The sequence below is a fragment of the Dysidea avara genome, chromosome 11, assembly GCF_963678975.1.
Source record: "Dysidea avara chromosome 11, odDysAvar1.4, whole genome shotgun sequence".
Classification (NCBI taxonomy): Eukaryota; Metazoa; Porifera; class Demospongiae; order Dictyoceratida; family Dysideidae; genus Dysidea; species Dysidea avara.
The window spans coordinates 9587733-9602375 of record NC_089282.1 but is presented as its reverse complement, the minus strand read 5'-3'; the positions used below and the strand labels follow the sequence as shown (position 1 = coordinate 9602375).

General features: G+C 40.6%; 1 protein-coding gene across 3 annotated transcripts in view; it reads left to right on the top strand.

Moving 5' to 3' along the window:
* Nucleotides 1–14643, top strand: part of LOC136238942 (lipopolysaccharide-responsive and beige-like anchor protein) — a 65517-nt gene that overhangs the window by 50610 nt on the left and 264 nt on the right. For 2 of the 3 annotated variants that reach the window (XM_066029659.1, XM_066029657.1), the window contains 2 exons: nt 966–1001; nt 14451–14602. In XM_066029659.1, coding sequence (XP_065885731.1) covers nt 966–1001; nt 14451–14602 — 188 coding nt within the window. The remainder of the gene's footprint in view (nt 1–965; nt 1002–14450; nt 14603–14643) is intronic. The other variant, XM_066029658.1, reaches the window with a different exon arrangement.

The following is a 14643-nucleotide window of genomic DNA, read 5'->3' as shown; positions in this document are numbered from 1 at the left end:
ACTGAAACAAGTTGGAGTATTGCACTATATTAAATCACACTAAAACAATAAGAAGTGTTGTATCCCTACTGTGCTCAAGATACCATAAGAAGAGCACAGTGGGGATTAATATCATGTAATATTCCAGCTTCTTTCAGTACTTTTTATCGATGTGAATTAAGCTATGGTCCCTACTGTAATTGAAAATTCCAATTTTTTGTGTACTTGTTAATGTGCTGCGCAATAACCTTCCCAGGTCATGCCACAAGCACCACTGAACATTTCTACAAAACAATACTACACAATATGGCATGCTTACCTACACATACCATCCTTCCACCACACCTGGCTCTATAACATTACAACACTGAGAACAGACCTTAAATTGACCACAGACATATACAAGACATAATGAACAGACAGGTAACACATAATTTGGGGGGAATTGGAGGCTGAATGAGGCAATGTCAGAGCATGTTATCACCTTAGACATTTCTAGCACTTGTCACACAATACACATCACGTCGTGACATCTATCACGTTGCGTCATGACAATGCCTTATACACATTGCATTGTAACAGCACATCACACCAGTCATGTCATAACACACATCGCGTCGTGACATCATACTACACAACACATTACATACATTGAGTTGTAACAGCACATCACACCAGTCAAGTCGTAACACACATCGCGTCTATACATATCACGTCGTGACATTATACTACACAACACATTACGCACATTGTGTTGTAACAACACATCACATCAGTCCTGTCCTAACACACATCGCGTCTACACATCACGTCGTGACATCATACTACACAACACATTATGCACATTACATTGTAACAGCACATTACACCAGTCCTAACACACATCGCGTAGTGACAACACATTACACAGGTATTATATTACTTTGGTGATAACACACGCTTTGCCTCTCAGTACATAATTGCCTTCTTTCATTTTTTTATTCTAGCAGCTAACTGCACCCAATTTCCCCCAAACTTTTTTGGTAAGTATGTACGTGAGACATGAAATAGTATAGTACTTACGTCAATGATCTTACTCATATGTATAAATTCTGGAACATAAGAGAATGTTGAAGTACGCATACATACTATGTCTAAGCACATACATACTATGTCTAAGCACATACAATACTGGGTCAGTACAAGAATATTGAGTTGTAAGTATAATGGTGTGATGTACAGTGATTAATGTTCTTGTAGGTGGAATCGGAATCTAATGGCGTAGGTGTTCATATGTAATATACTGGAGATCTGTCGGTGTTCATACATAACTAATGTTCATCTGGAACCCATGGTTGCTGATGAGTGACATTGGCTCTTGCCAAAATAGATGGGTATTGTTCGACTACCTCTTGTGGACAGCGAACATAAGTCAAGTGTACCTCGCTACTCCACCTACCCAGGGACTTGATCAGCCAACCCTCCGCCGCTGCTGTAGTGGCTGCCCGCATACAATTTATCACCTGTCGGCCCCTTCAGGTAGTAGTGTTAATGACTTTATAGATCCCAGTACATACACACTTTCATACTGCTCCATAGATGAAGCATACTCGATGGTCAATAGTTTGGGTACAGGAACCTTGTTAAGTAAAATTTACTTAAAGAATGCATTCCGCCTTATCCCAGTTCGACAACAGGATTGGAATCTCCTTGGCATCTGCTGGCGAGGAAAGTATTACATTGACACTTGCTTGCCTTTTGGCTTAAGATCAGCCCCGTGTATTTTTAACCGTCTTGCCTCAGCTATTCGTTGGATCCTACATAACAATCACAAAGTTGAATACCTGCTCCACTATCTCGATGATTTCTTGACAGCGGGGCCCCCCAATACCCCAGGAACCTTGAAGCAATGCTATCTCTCTGCCATCAAATTAATGCACCCATCAAAACAGAGAAGCTTATTCTTCCCACCACAAGAATTACATTTCTGGGCATTGTTATTGATACAATGGCCATGACAGCCAGTATATCAGAAGATCGTAAGTCAGCACTATCCCAGGAAATAATAACAACCATGCAACTGGACCAATGCACCAAACGCCAGTTGCTCTCCCTCATTGGGAAATTGTCATTTGCATGTAAAGTTGTCCCAGAAGGTCGCATATTTTTGCAAAGATTGATAGACCTTAGCACAACGGTCACACACCTCCACACTTCATTGCCATCACTTGGGAAGCCAAACTTGACCTTATATAGTGGCTAGATTTTTTGCCAGGTTGGTCTGGCACATCATTAATCCTTGACATACAGTGGACTAATAACCCTAACATGAATCTTTACACAGATGCCTCAGGCTCAGAAGGATGGGGTGCCTTCTGGAATGGCAGATGGCTTCAAGCCCACTGGATACCAGCACAACTAAACCTACCCATAGTGTGGAAAGAACTCTTTGCCATTGTCAACGCCGTCAATTCCTGGGGCCACTTGTGGACTAAAAGAAAGATATTGTTCCACTGTGACAACCGTTCAGTTGTGGACAACTGGAAAAAGGGTTCCACTCGCGACGTGGCAACCATGTCATTGGTCCATTTATTGTATTTCTGTGCAGCCCGTTACCACATTAATGTAGTTATCACACATATTCCAGGCACTCTTAATTGTATTGCTGACTCTTTATCCCGTTTTCAGAATCAACGATTCCACACCCTGGCACCAGAAGCTCTACCAACAGCAGTCATCATCCGTGCATGGCCAACTATGTCCTTTCTACATCCTTGCAGCAATTTATTCAACTCAGTGTAGCTCCATCTACCCGGCGAACCTATGACACTGGAGTCAACCGCTTCCTGCAGTTTTGTGGCCAGTACCACATTTCCCCTTACCCTGCTTCTAGCCTCACACTCCAGTACTTCTGTGCCCACCTTGTCACCTACAAAACAATAAACATCTATCTAGCAGAGATCCGCCTGGCCCACTTAGAGCAAGGTCACCCCGACCCTACATCTGTTGAACCACTCCATCTTGTTATAAGAGGCATACGCTGTTCCCAAGGTGATTCAACACTCCAGAGACTTCCAATTACCATAAACTTGCTGCGGACTTTAAAAAGACAACTTCGTAGCTCATCTCTTACACTCCTTGAACAACGTCTCATGTGGGCCGCTTTCACGGTTGCCTTCTATGGTTTCCTCAGAGTTAGTGAATTTACTAATTCAGTGACCGATTCCACAACACTACGATGGTCAGAAATCCACAATAACCTATCTATCCAAATACGGCAGTCTAAAACAGATCCATTTCGCAAAGGTCATACTCTCCATATTGCAGTAACTGGTACATCAACTTGCCCCGTCAAGGCCATGCTCCAGTATTCCAGCATGATCCCTAACCAGGACCGTTCAGGGTCTGTTTTTTCAGCAGGCCAGTTTTTACCTCTGACATGCACACACGTGACTGATACCATTCGCCACCTATATACTACAGCAAGTTGGCTTCCATTCACAATCATACTCAAACCATAGCTTTCCGTCATGCTTGGGTACGATGTCCAAGCCAGAGCATCTAAAATTAGGTAAAGGGGGATAATCAAAGGGACCTAAAATGCGACCATGTAAGCACTCTTTACTAAGTGCCTCATCTAGAATTGTTGGGTCGGTGAAGGTTGATTGCAATTTTTTTTGCAGTGTGCGTTTTGGGGACCTAAATAGCCAATGGAGCACCCCTGTCTAATATCTTGTAGAAGCTGATTAACAAAAGCTTTGTCCGGATGCTTACTTAGTTCACACTCAAGAGCAAGTGGTCGTATTGGGGTGCAGGGATCCCGCTCAGTTAAAGGTGGAGGGTTGCCCCAACAAGTTGGGGCAGAAACGGAATGAGTAAGGGCCATAACATTGCTCGCAGATGTGACAAAATCGGCAAGAGGTGGATCGTGGGCACGATTCGAAGTTGTTGAAGTCTCTGCAGATTGGTGCATTGGTTGGGTTGGGTAAGGATGGCTGGCAGACAGTGGGCTGGGGGTGGTTGAGGGCTGGGGTGGTGGTAGGGGGGATGGGAGTTTCTGTGTGGTCCGTTGGGTTGAGGTCCACTATGCTGAGCTGGAAGAGCGCTTGCACGAAAAGGACAACGATCTGGGAAATGATTAGTGCTATTGCAGTGTGGGCACAGCCAGCGATCCTGGCTTGGCCTAGGCATAGTAACGCATTCCATCCATAGGTCTGAAATGCGGGAGTCCCAGCGCAATGTGGGGAAGCTAGCAGCTAGAGTTCGGAACTTAATGTTGTACGTCATCCATGATGTTATTGGCAGCTGCAAATTAAGTGAAGTGATTATTCTTTAGTAGCCAAAAAGTTCTAGTGCGCGCTGAGGCTTGTCAGATAACAAGGTGTTAGTGTAAATATTCCATGCCTCCATCCATAAAGAAAAGGAGTTGATTTTACGAGTGGACGCCGGGATTGGTGCAAGGTGCAGTTCGCCACCATCTGTGGACATCTGAAAGGTAAGGGTTGTGTTTGTGCAGAATGAAAAGGTTGCACGTCACGACCTGGAAACGTGGCAGCAAAGGTAATCAGATTATTAAAATCAATATACTCACCTGTGATAATGTGAGCACGCAGGCGTGCTGGAACTGGTGGAAGAAGAGATGGATCTGGTGGTAATGGTGCTGGGTCAACAGGTGATCCCGGAACTTGGAGGTGTGCAGTAGTGGTAGGGTCTGAGCAAGATGTCAACGCAAGTCCCCGAGGCGGTAAAGTGCGAGGTCTGGCAGGAGAAGAAGCGTCGGAGAGGTGGTCTTCGTGGTTAGTGTTTGGAAGTTGTGACATCCTGGGTGCGGTCAGAAAACTTGAAGGCGGAATGGGCAAACCTGGCGTTGGGGTTGGGCCATCTTGAGTGCTCTGGTTGTTTATCTTGAGTGCTCTGGTTGTTTCTAGATAGCTGCGTTGCTGCCTGGAGAAGTAAAGTAGCGAGCTGTAGATTAGCTCCTGTTGTTGTCGGGGAGGAGGCCGAGGTTACGGTAGTTGAGGTCGATGAGGTTGACGCTCCAGAACCGCTGGATGCGTTAGGAGTGGGGAGCTGTTCAGATTCTTGGTTGCGAATGTTCGCCTGGTAGAAGTCGTACAGTCGTTGAGCCACAATAGCCTTGTTGCCTGTAGTGACTAGATTCTTAGCACTAAATTGCAATCGTAACAGTTCAGCAGGCAGTGAATGCAGTTGTGACACAGTTGCGGTTGGCCACGAAGATCGATCAGAGCAGTTGAAGGCTGCTTGCACAGCTGCAGATCCCTGAACAGTTCTTTGTTTCTTAGCAGTATGAGGCATTAGTTGGATAGTATGAGGTTATTCAGTAGCTAAGTATTAGTGGCTGCTGTATAATATTATTTAAAAGTCAGCAAAGATTAATTATTAACAGTATGATCAAAATAAAAGAACGGTAACTTAGCTGTACTGATGCCTTGACCAGCTATACAATTCCTGTTCTTCTGTTCTACTTGCAGTCCTCTACACTGAATGATTCTCCTGCTGAGTCTCCTTCTTGTAATTCCTGTACAGTGAAATCTCACCTTCTGTGGACACTGAATGGTAGACTAGCAATACTGACTGACCACTAAGTGAGACAATGTGTAATACAGACAATGGGTAATAAAGCCCCCCAGGTGGTTACAAACCAAAACAGCAAAGAAGAACAATGAGTGCCAAAACCTGATTGACCATAGTGACCACCAGAAGCCCTATCAGGTACCCAGCTAGTGCCGCATGCCCCAGCTACCAATTATCGTCTGAAAAGCCATTACCCTTCATTGTAAGCTATGTTGAACCCGTTACACAGCATTACGAATCAAGAACTGTTCAAAAAGCACCTCTTCAATCAAAGTAGCCGCTATGAAAAATACGGACGATTTCCATTACGAAGGGAAGCCATCACGTGCTACCACCAAATCAACACCTTTTGCTGTCAGCCAAGATAAATGGGACACAAAGGAGGACACTGGTAAGTCCATGAAGTATGTACTGCGGTATGCCAAAAGGCACCTCTCAGGCCAAAACGACATTGAACAGTGAAAAAATCAAGCCCGTAGCCTTAGCCGTTATCGAGTTATGCTTGTCTGAAGAAATCAGGCAGTCAGTCAGTCAGTCAGTCAGAAAATTTTGTTTATTAATTTAAAAAAAAAAATCTGTAGCAACTTGTTGAAAGCATTTCGGGTCAATTGAAATGCTTGCTTGTTAGTTTTATCTAACCAATCCTGCCTCATCGTTGTCAGGTAAAATTGATGCTGGTTTTTGGATGATTTTTTGTCGGCCACGCCTACTCCTTTGTGGTCCCTACTATACAGTACGATAGTACTGTATGATAAGTATAACAGGAAAGTTTAGCAGGAGGTGGCTTTGCTACCACAGTAGATATATATAGTCTTCGTTGATCTGACATTATGTCGGATCAAAGTCTAAGTTGATTTGACATTGTATGACAATGAATGTGCAAAGCCGCAGCATGCATAAGCATGCCAAGTTAGGGGGATTTGTGGTATTCCCCCTCAGACAATTTTGGAGTTTCAATGCTTGGAGATTGCAAATGATGAGTATTTTGACACCCAAAACTCCTTCAGCAGCCATGCACTGCATCATTGTTAAGCCACATACATATAACAAATCTATAATGAGTTGATATATTATCCAATGCAATGTTTTCTGACATGTATATATTTGGTTCACAATATAACAATTGTGATCATATACTACAGAACATTTTAAAACCCTTTAGAAGCTACTAAAATAGTGTGTGAACATTTGGTAGAATGGTGCAGATGGTAGAATGGTGCAGATTACACTTCACTGAAAGGTGCAGGTTTGATTCAGACAGTTCATTTTTAGGTACACCTTTTTTAGCCCTTAGACTGCTCTATTATAATAGCTGACCCTTCTATTAGAGTATATTGATCTTTTTTAGCAGGAAGTGGTTGGCCATCCTTGACTGGTTCAGTAAGTAATTGGGCGGTCTTGAGCTAATTGATCAGTAAATGTCCAATGGCCGACCTTTATAATCTGTTCTGTTTGCTACTAAAGGATTGTGAGAAAGAACTTTAAATTTGCTACTCACTTAAACAGGTGAAATTGTTTGGGGAAATTTAGTTTGATGAAATACTAACGTATGAATTTATTATCTGAATATGTATCAATCCATTACCTTTCAAAGCATTTCTTAATAGTAGTGTAGTGTCATGAGTGCTCATATAGGGGTGGTGGGGCAGGCACCAGCTAGATTTTATAATGGACGGGACAATAGTTGAAGGCTAGTGGTGAAATTACAGAGCTGGCCATATCACAGTAAAACCAACACAGAAAGCATTTGGTCAATAGATAGAATGATGGTTATGGAAGACAGATGTTATAATTGTATTGTATTGCATATTGTATTGGATAAGTAGAAGTCAAGGAAAACAGGACGGGAACAGAAAGCGGAAATGGAAACACCCACAGAAAATGCCTGATAAAGGTCATCATGCAATATACAACGGGACGGAAACGGAAAGCAGAAATGACCCATGGAAAATGCCTGATAAAGGTCATCATGCAATATACAAGTTGGACAGGTTTGATTTTGCAGCACAATGTTTCTTTGCAGCGTTGTTTGGATCCTTTCAATAAAACGATTGAAACACTTTAATAGAGCAGTCACCTGCATTAAAAGTACTCTAATAGAGCAGTCAAGAATTGATAAGCATACCAGTGCTGCATGTATACCAAGGGCGGAGAAATGGGGGGTGGGGGAAACTGCCCCCTCACTTTTTCCAATGCCCAGTTGCTAAAGTAAAACAACTGTTGTAGTGATTAGCCAACTTACTTTGCTTTGATTTACTAGAATTTGTGCTAAAAGTTATGCAAGAATTTTTATTTATTTATTCCAATTATGCAAAAATGAAATACTGCCCCCTTTCCCCACTTTTGAGTACTGTTCTCCGCCACTGATGTATATTCCCATCATATGACTTCCAATAATAATGTTTAATCTTATGGTTTCAAAGAAGTACAGAACTTTCAATATTGATGACTCAGCTACAGGTGCGGATCCAGACTTACAGAAAGGGGGGGTCAAAATAAACTGAAACACTACATTGTCTGGTTTGGTAAGGTGAGACCAAAAAATAAAAGTAAAGGTCACAGCCAACTGACAATAGCTGCCCACCTCACCAACTACACATTTATAGCTGAAAATAAAGTACATAAAAATCCTTACTTAGCTCACTACACACTGCTCTAATACTGTGACTGCTTTATTAGAGTGACTGCTCTATTAGAGTATCTCAATCTTGGTATACAAAAAAAATTTTTGGAGGGGGGTCAGAAGCCACCCTATGGCTCCCCCCTGTATCCACCCCTGCTTAGCTAGTCTATAATACCTATGACAGCTATAGTCCATTAATTCACAAGCCATCAATGTGGGTCCCTGGTGAAATAGTCAAGTCCCTGGTGGGATAGGTAACAATACATTCTTGACTGCTCTATTAGAGTGTTCGATCGTTTTAGCAAAAGGGTCCCTGGTGAGATAGTCAAGTCGTGGGATAGGTAACAATACATTCTTGACTGCACTATTAGAGTATTTCGATCATTTTAGTGAAAGGATCCAAACAATGACATTGTGCTGCAAAAATCAAACCTGTCCAACCTATATCATTGCATGATGACCTTTATTAGGCATTTTCCATGGGTTGTTTCCGCTTTCTGTTCCCGTCCCGTTCCCGTTTTCCTCGAATTTTACTTACCCTATTATATATATATGTGCCATTGTCTGGACAGCCCAAATTGGTCATGTGGCTTGTAATGAAGTTTGGTTTAGCGGGGAGCCTAAAGGTTGCTGTTTACCTGTTTGATGGTTTGTTTATTCTACTATAATAATAACTATCACTAGGTTGCTAGGTGATAATGGTTTTTTACAGCCCAGGGAGTGACCGTGAATGCTCTGTAGTGACTTCCCCCTCTGCCCACTAAACTGCATACCACTAACTGATAGCAATAATAACATTAGGTGTGGTCCACAATTTTCAGCCGTTTCGCGAGCGTACAAACCGTACGCTGGGGTAAAATCGCATGTACACACTTTTTAAAAATGCCGATCATGTGAGTTGGCAAGAAATCCGAATACATTGATAAGGCTCCTACTGCTACTTAATGCAATTCAGTGTCCAATTAAATGGTGGACTAAGCGAGCTCATGCTGTTAATGCATGGGCCCAAGCCAACACGTGTGCTTTGGCGAATTCTGGAAAACAGCGTAGGGATGGCTACCAATGAAATGAGGCTTTATAAGCTGAAGAAAAGACAAAGATAAAGCTCATGTTTCAATACAGGTAAGCCAGTTATCAGTGTGATAACATGTACTAGCTACAGGCTTAATATACTTTTACAACAGCATTTACTTTCATTCTCTTTAGTCTTAGTCTAGAATTAACACTGATAAACGATTACGATTAAATAGCATCTAGCTACACTGCCTTGTTGCTTTTGTTTTGTACCTGCAGAAGGTGTTATTGTGGGTTTAGGAATACTGTTGGGTATGGGAGGCTAGATTATGTGGGTACTAATTTGTTTACACTACATAGTTGTGGTAGTTGTGGGTTGCCCATAGAGGAAACCTGTCTCTGCAGAGTGTACCCACATCTCCTGACTCCAGTCCACCTCAGGCTATGGTGAATACCCTACAAACTAGTATATACTGCTGTTGCTACTGCCAGTGGTGGGATGGTTTTGTATGAAGACATCGAAGATATATAGCCATGATGTGTACGTGCATTTGCAAATGTGCATCAGGTTACTACTACTAATGCCCACTGTGTGTAGGAATTTACATTTCCTTCAGGGTATCAGCTTCAAAAGCATCAAAACGATAAGTTGCCTAAAAGACAAAACAAACACCATACATGAATTTTGCAATATTAAAGTATCCGTGTGTTCGTCCTGCTATATAATACATCTATGTCAACATTTATGCAGTACGCTATCCGTGTGTTTGTCCTGCTATATAATACATCTATGTCAACATTTATGCAGTACGTTTTGGGGGTCAGAAAAAAGAGTACTCTTTGTACGCTTACAAAAAGGCTGAAAATTGTGGACCACCCCTTACTTGAATTTAAGTTAGTCATTTTAGCAAAATAGCATGTTATTCTTAGTTATGGACATTTCTGAGATATGTACCAGACCGCCCAGATATGAGAGGTTCCACGTGCACTATACCAGGTTAAGTTTCTTCTTACAACTTGGTAGCTGTCACGTCAAACTACTAAAGTTTGGTAATGTTTAACATGTATACTGACAAGTTTTCAAATTTTTACCTGTTTCCCTGTAGGCGTGACAAAGGTCTCTTTGTACGCAAATAATCATCCGTCCCTCTGTAGATTTGTCTTCTTATGCACTTAAGACAATAGGGAGACACGTTTGTGTTTTGTAATGGTTCTTGTGAAGTGTAAAAAGATAAGGTAGAAGGTAAACCCAATGAATAAAGGGGAAAAAAAGAAATTGAGTTGAAATTTTGAGGACTAATACATATGGTGATTTTGCTCAAATTTAGTATGTGCAATTCAGAAGGTAGAGGGTATTTGCAGTGTAAAACTATTCCATTTGTGGAAGGAAACATGGAGTACTACGTAAAATTTGCATATTCTTTGTTCCTGTCAATATTCTTCCCACAGTGTGGTGCACCGGCTTTCATGGTACGGTCACACAACACAATACCATAACTTACTGAGGATATATAGACTAAGGAGAATAACTAATAAAAAATAAGCTAAACTTCTAGCTATGGACAAAATCAACAAAAAATAAATTAAAATAGCTCATGTGTATACATGGATGACTTTTGGCTGACTTTTGGCTGACTTTTGGCTGAGAAGGTCAAAGGAACTATATTGACTGTCAGTAATATCACCCAAGAATCAGCTTCATAATTCTTTCCTGGAACCCTGGCAGTACGATATTGGTTAGGTATAACCAAGCCCAAAAGTGCCTTAGTGCAACCCAAAATGCTTTCAATAAGTTGCTACAAAATTTTAAGCTTTATTATTTAGTGGAACTTTCTACTGACTGACTGACTTACTTACTAATGCCTTCAGACAGGCGTAAGGCTACAGGCTTGATTTTTTCACTGTTTGACATCGCTTCAGCCTGACAGGTGCCTTTTGGCATACCACAGTATGTACAATGCATGTATCATGGACTTACCTTTGTGTCCTATTTCTTTTTGCTGACAGTCCAAGGTGTTGATTCATGGTGGTGCAAGATGGCTTCCCTACGTTTGTAGGAATTGTCCATATTTTCTGTGGTGACTGGATTGATTGCAGAGGCACTTCTTCTACTGTTCTCCATTACAACGCTGTGTAATGGTCTGAACAAATCTGAAAGTAAAGTGTTATGGCCACTTCACGTTGAGGCAGTAATTGATAGCTGGGGCACACATTCAGATGAAAAGATTAACTCTGGCACTATTCTTTCTTTCATACGGAATGAGCAGGTTCATTGGTCATTACAAGTTGATGTTGTGCTACTTCTAAAAACCAGGCTCCATGCAGCTAGCTAACTCATCTGGAATTAACCATAGATAGTATATGCTACTATGAATTAACCAACTATGTATTATAACATAGTTGGTTAATTCATAGTAGCATATACTATCTATGGTTAATTCCAGATGAGTTAGCTAGCTGCATGGAGCCTGGTTTTTAGAAGTAGCACAACATCAACTTGTAATGACCAATGAACAGGGTTGTGCAATAATATTATTAGCTAATTCTCGTATTTCATAATTCATGAATTTTTTTGGAATTCATTCAATTACATTGCTATGCACTGCTAAGGAAGCACTCGTTAAACAAACCGCTTTTACCAATATATTACGCACAGAAGTATCTTCTAAACTGTTTTATAGTGTGACTATCATGTTTTTTCCCACAAATTCTCTCAACAAAGCCTCAAAGCTGCTCTTCATTTCCGTTCACGTACGTAAGGGATATGCCCCCTTTCAACTCAAAGCGATAGGCTATTCCTGGTAGTGTACGGGGCCTGCACCATTGTTTTTCAGTTGTTAAATGCCTGAAAACCTCAAAGGGAAGGTAGTTTACAAAGTCTGAGGAAAGTCGCCATACCCGTATTTCAGTCTGCCAAAAAGAAACCACCTCAGAGCAAGGTTTACCTGTGCAGAAGTTTAATACAGACTTCATTTCGCTTTTACTTCTTACATAAAAGCTGCTTTTACCATTATTTAACGATTTTGCTCACGTGGGTGCATACAGACAAACATAGGTAGATAGGTACACACACACACTTTTACGAAAACAATTTCAGTAAACCAGGCGTGTACCCACAGCCGGCTGGCTGTGGGTGCGCATCTGGTTTAAAAAGTAAACAAATGGAATTTTAAGTTTGATTACAGATCTTAGAAAAAAAAAGTAGAGAAACAAGGGAGGTGCACCTGCAGATATGTTATTGGACATTTAATTTAATCCCTAATTCAGTCATGGGTATAGACTGAAGTAGGGATATTTGCAGATGTAGGCGACCTCCCTTGCTTCTCTACTTTTTTCTATGAACCTTAATCAAACTTAAAATTCCTTACACTTGTCTACCTTAGTGATAAGAAATGTTAATGGTACTAATATATGACTTGCTTGTTTACCATGCATTTCAGGCTTGTTCTCGACTAGAGGACCATCTGCCTTTCTGTAGCTGCAGTCAGCCCATATCTAACAAATTTCTCCATCATAGGACCTGTTTGTTCTCTTTAGGCTGATGAATAACTTATTTGCAGCCTAAGGATCATTGCCTACTGCTTGCTGCATGGCTGCTTGTTTGTACTAATAGCTCTTAAATTACAATGTCCTGCAATAAACTTCATAGCTGTTGCTTGATCAGCTAGTGTGCCTTGTGGTGCACTGAGACTGCAAACTCAGATTTTTATACCAACACGTTGTCTAGTGTACCAAGTCACTGAATCATATGGAATTCTCTTTAGTGGATAAGTGTATGGCAGGTGAAGCTACAGTCTCTCACAACACAGTGATCAGACCCTACATTTGACAAACTAATGACGTCTTTGAATCCATGTTGATTACTTTGATTTGCCAGTTCAGACAGTGGCTTTCTTTTCTTGTAGGCTTAAACATTTACTGTTCTGTGTTTCATTGTCCATAGTTACACCTTTTTCCTGCTTTTTCACGTGTATTACTTTGTGCTGTACACGTCATCAAACAGTCAAACACCAACATACATGTATCAATAAAGTCTGCTTCAAACCCGAGGAATAGCTAGACATATTGGTACCTTTGTCAATACCTGAGCCTGTACCCATCCATTCTCCAATTGAACTTTAGATAGTATTTATACTCTTGGATGAATCAAGTTAGAAGAAATCACTGTATCGCTTTCTCATTTCTAATCCTGCTTTAATGAAAAAGACTCATGCCACATGTGAAATATACATGTAGCAATCAGCTTTGCCTTGTGCTACTGCTATAGTGGTCTCAACCCCTCATGCTATATTTCACTCCCTACAGTACTAATACATAGAAAATGTGCATGTCCTCAAAACATGACTGCTAATAGTGATTGGTGATAACTAATTAAGGGAAATGGTTCACCGAAGTTGACAAATTGATGCAATTGACAATTTTATATCTCAGTAATAATTATTTATATCTGTTCTGACCATATGCTAGTAATGTACATGGAAATCTCCAAACATTAGTATCGCCCTGCCCACCCCTAAAAGTAAGAATCTGGTAAAATAGTGTATGTATGTCAGATGATTGCCCTGCAAGGCATTGTGTTGCCAAGGCGACTTGTGTTTGACATATGGCTGAACTTCATTGGCACACATTAATTGGCTAGTGTGGAATTTCTGTGCTAGAACTGATATGGGATCTGTACTTTACCATTACTTTTAGCAAAGAGGCGGGCGGTGCTAAACAAATTTTTTGCCTCATTTATTGTTAAACTGTTGATGTGTGTACTTAGTATGTTTTAACTTGATACATTAAAAACAAAATGGTGAGCTATAGGTGTTAAAATGTAAACTATACAATAATATGTGCACCACCACAATTACTAATCCATAAAGTATTACTTTGATGTACCCATTGACATAAAGTATATAATTGTATGCAATAAATCTACAAGAGATGCTAGTATATATGTGCAATACGTTTTGGCTCCTTATATTGTTCTGTGCTTGACTGGCTATATCTCTATTGTGTCAACTTATTAGGAACCAGCAATGTGGAACCAATGTTTGTACTCTTGGCAAAATATATTTCATGCATGGCTGCTGAATGTAGCTATACACTTTTTTTCAGTATGAGATAACATGTAATATTTTTATTATACAGCACTCTACACTAGAATACATTTAGTTGGAATTTGTTCATGATATAAGCATGCAATTTGTATATATGTGTATAGCAGAATGAAGGTTGCCTATGTAATCATTTCCATTCTTTTTAATACTTTTAGACACTAACTTTAACTACGGATGGCAAGTATGTGGCTGTTGGTTGTGTTGGAAACACCATAGCAATTATTAAATTGTCTAATTTCAAAATAATTTATAATTACAAATCACTTTCAGCTAATGCAACTGTCTTGAGATTTTCTGAAAACAATCAGTAAGCTATTAAACTGCAAAAACTTGTATACTACTTTTCAT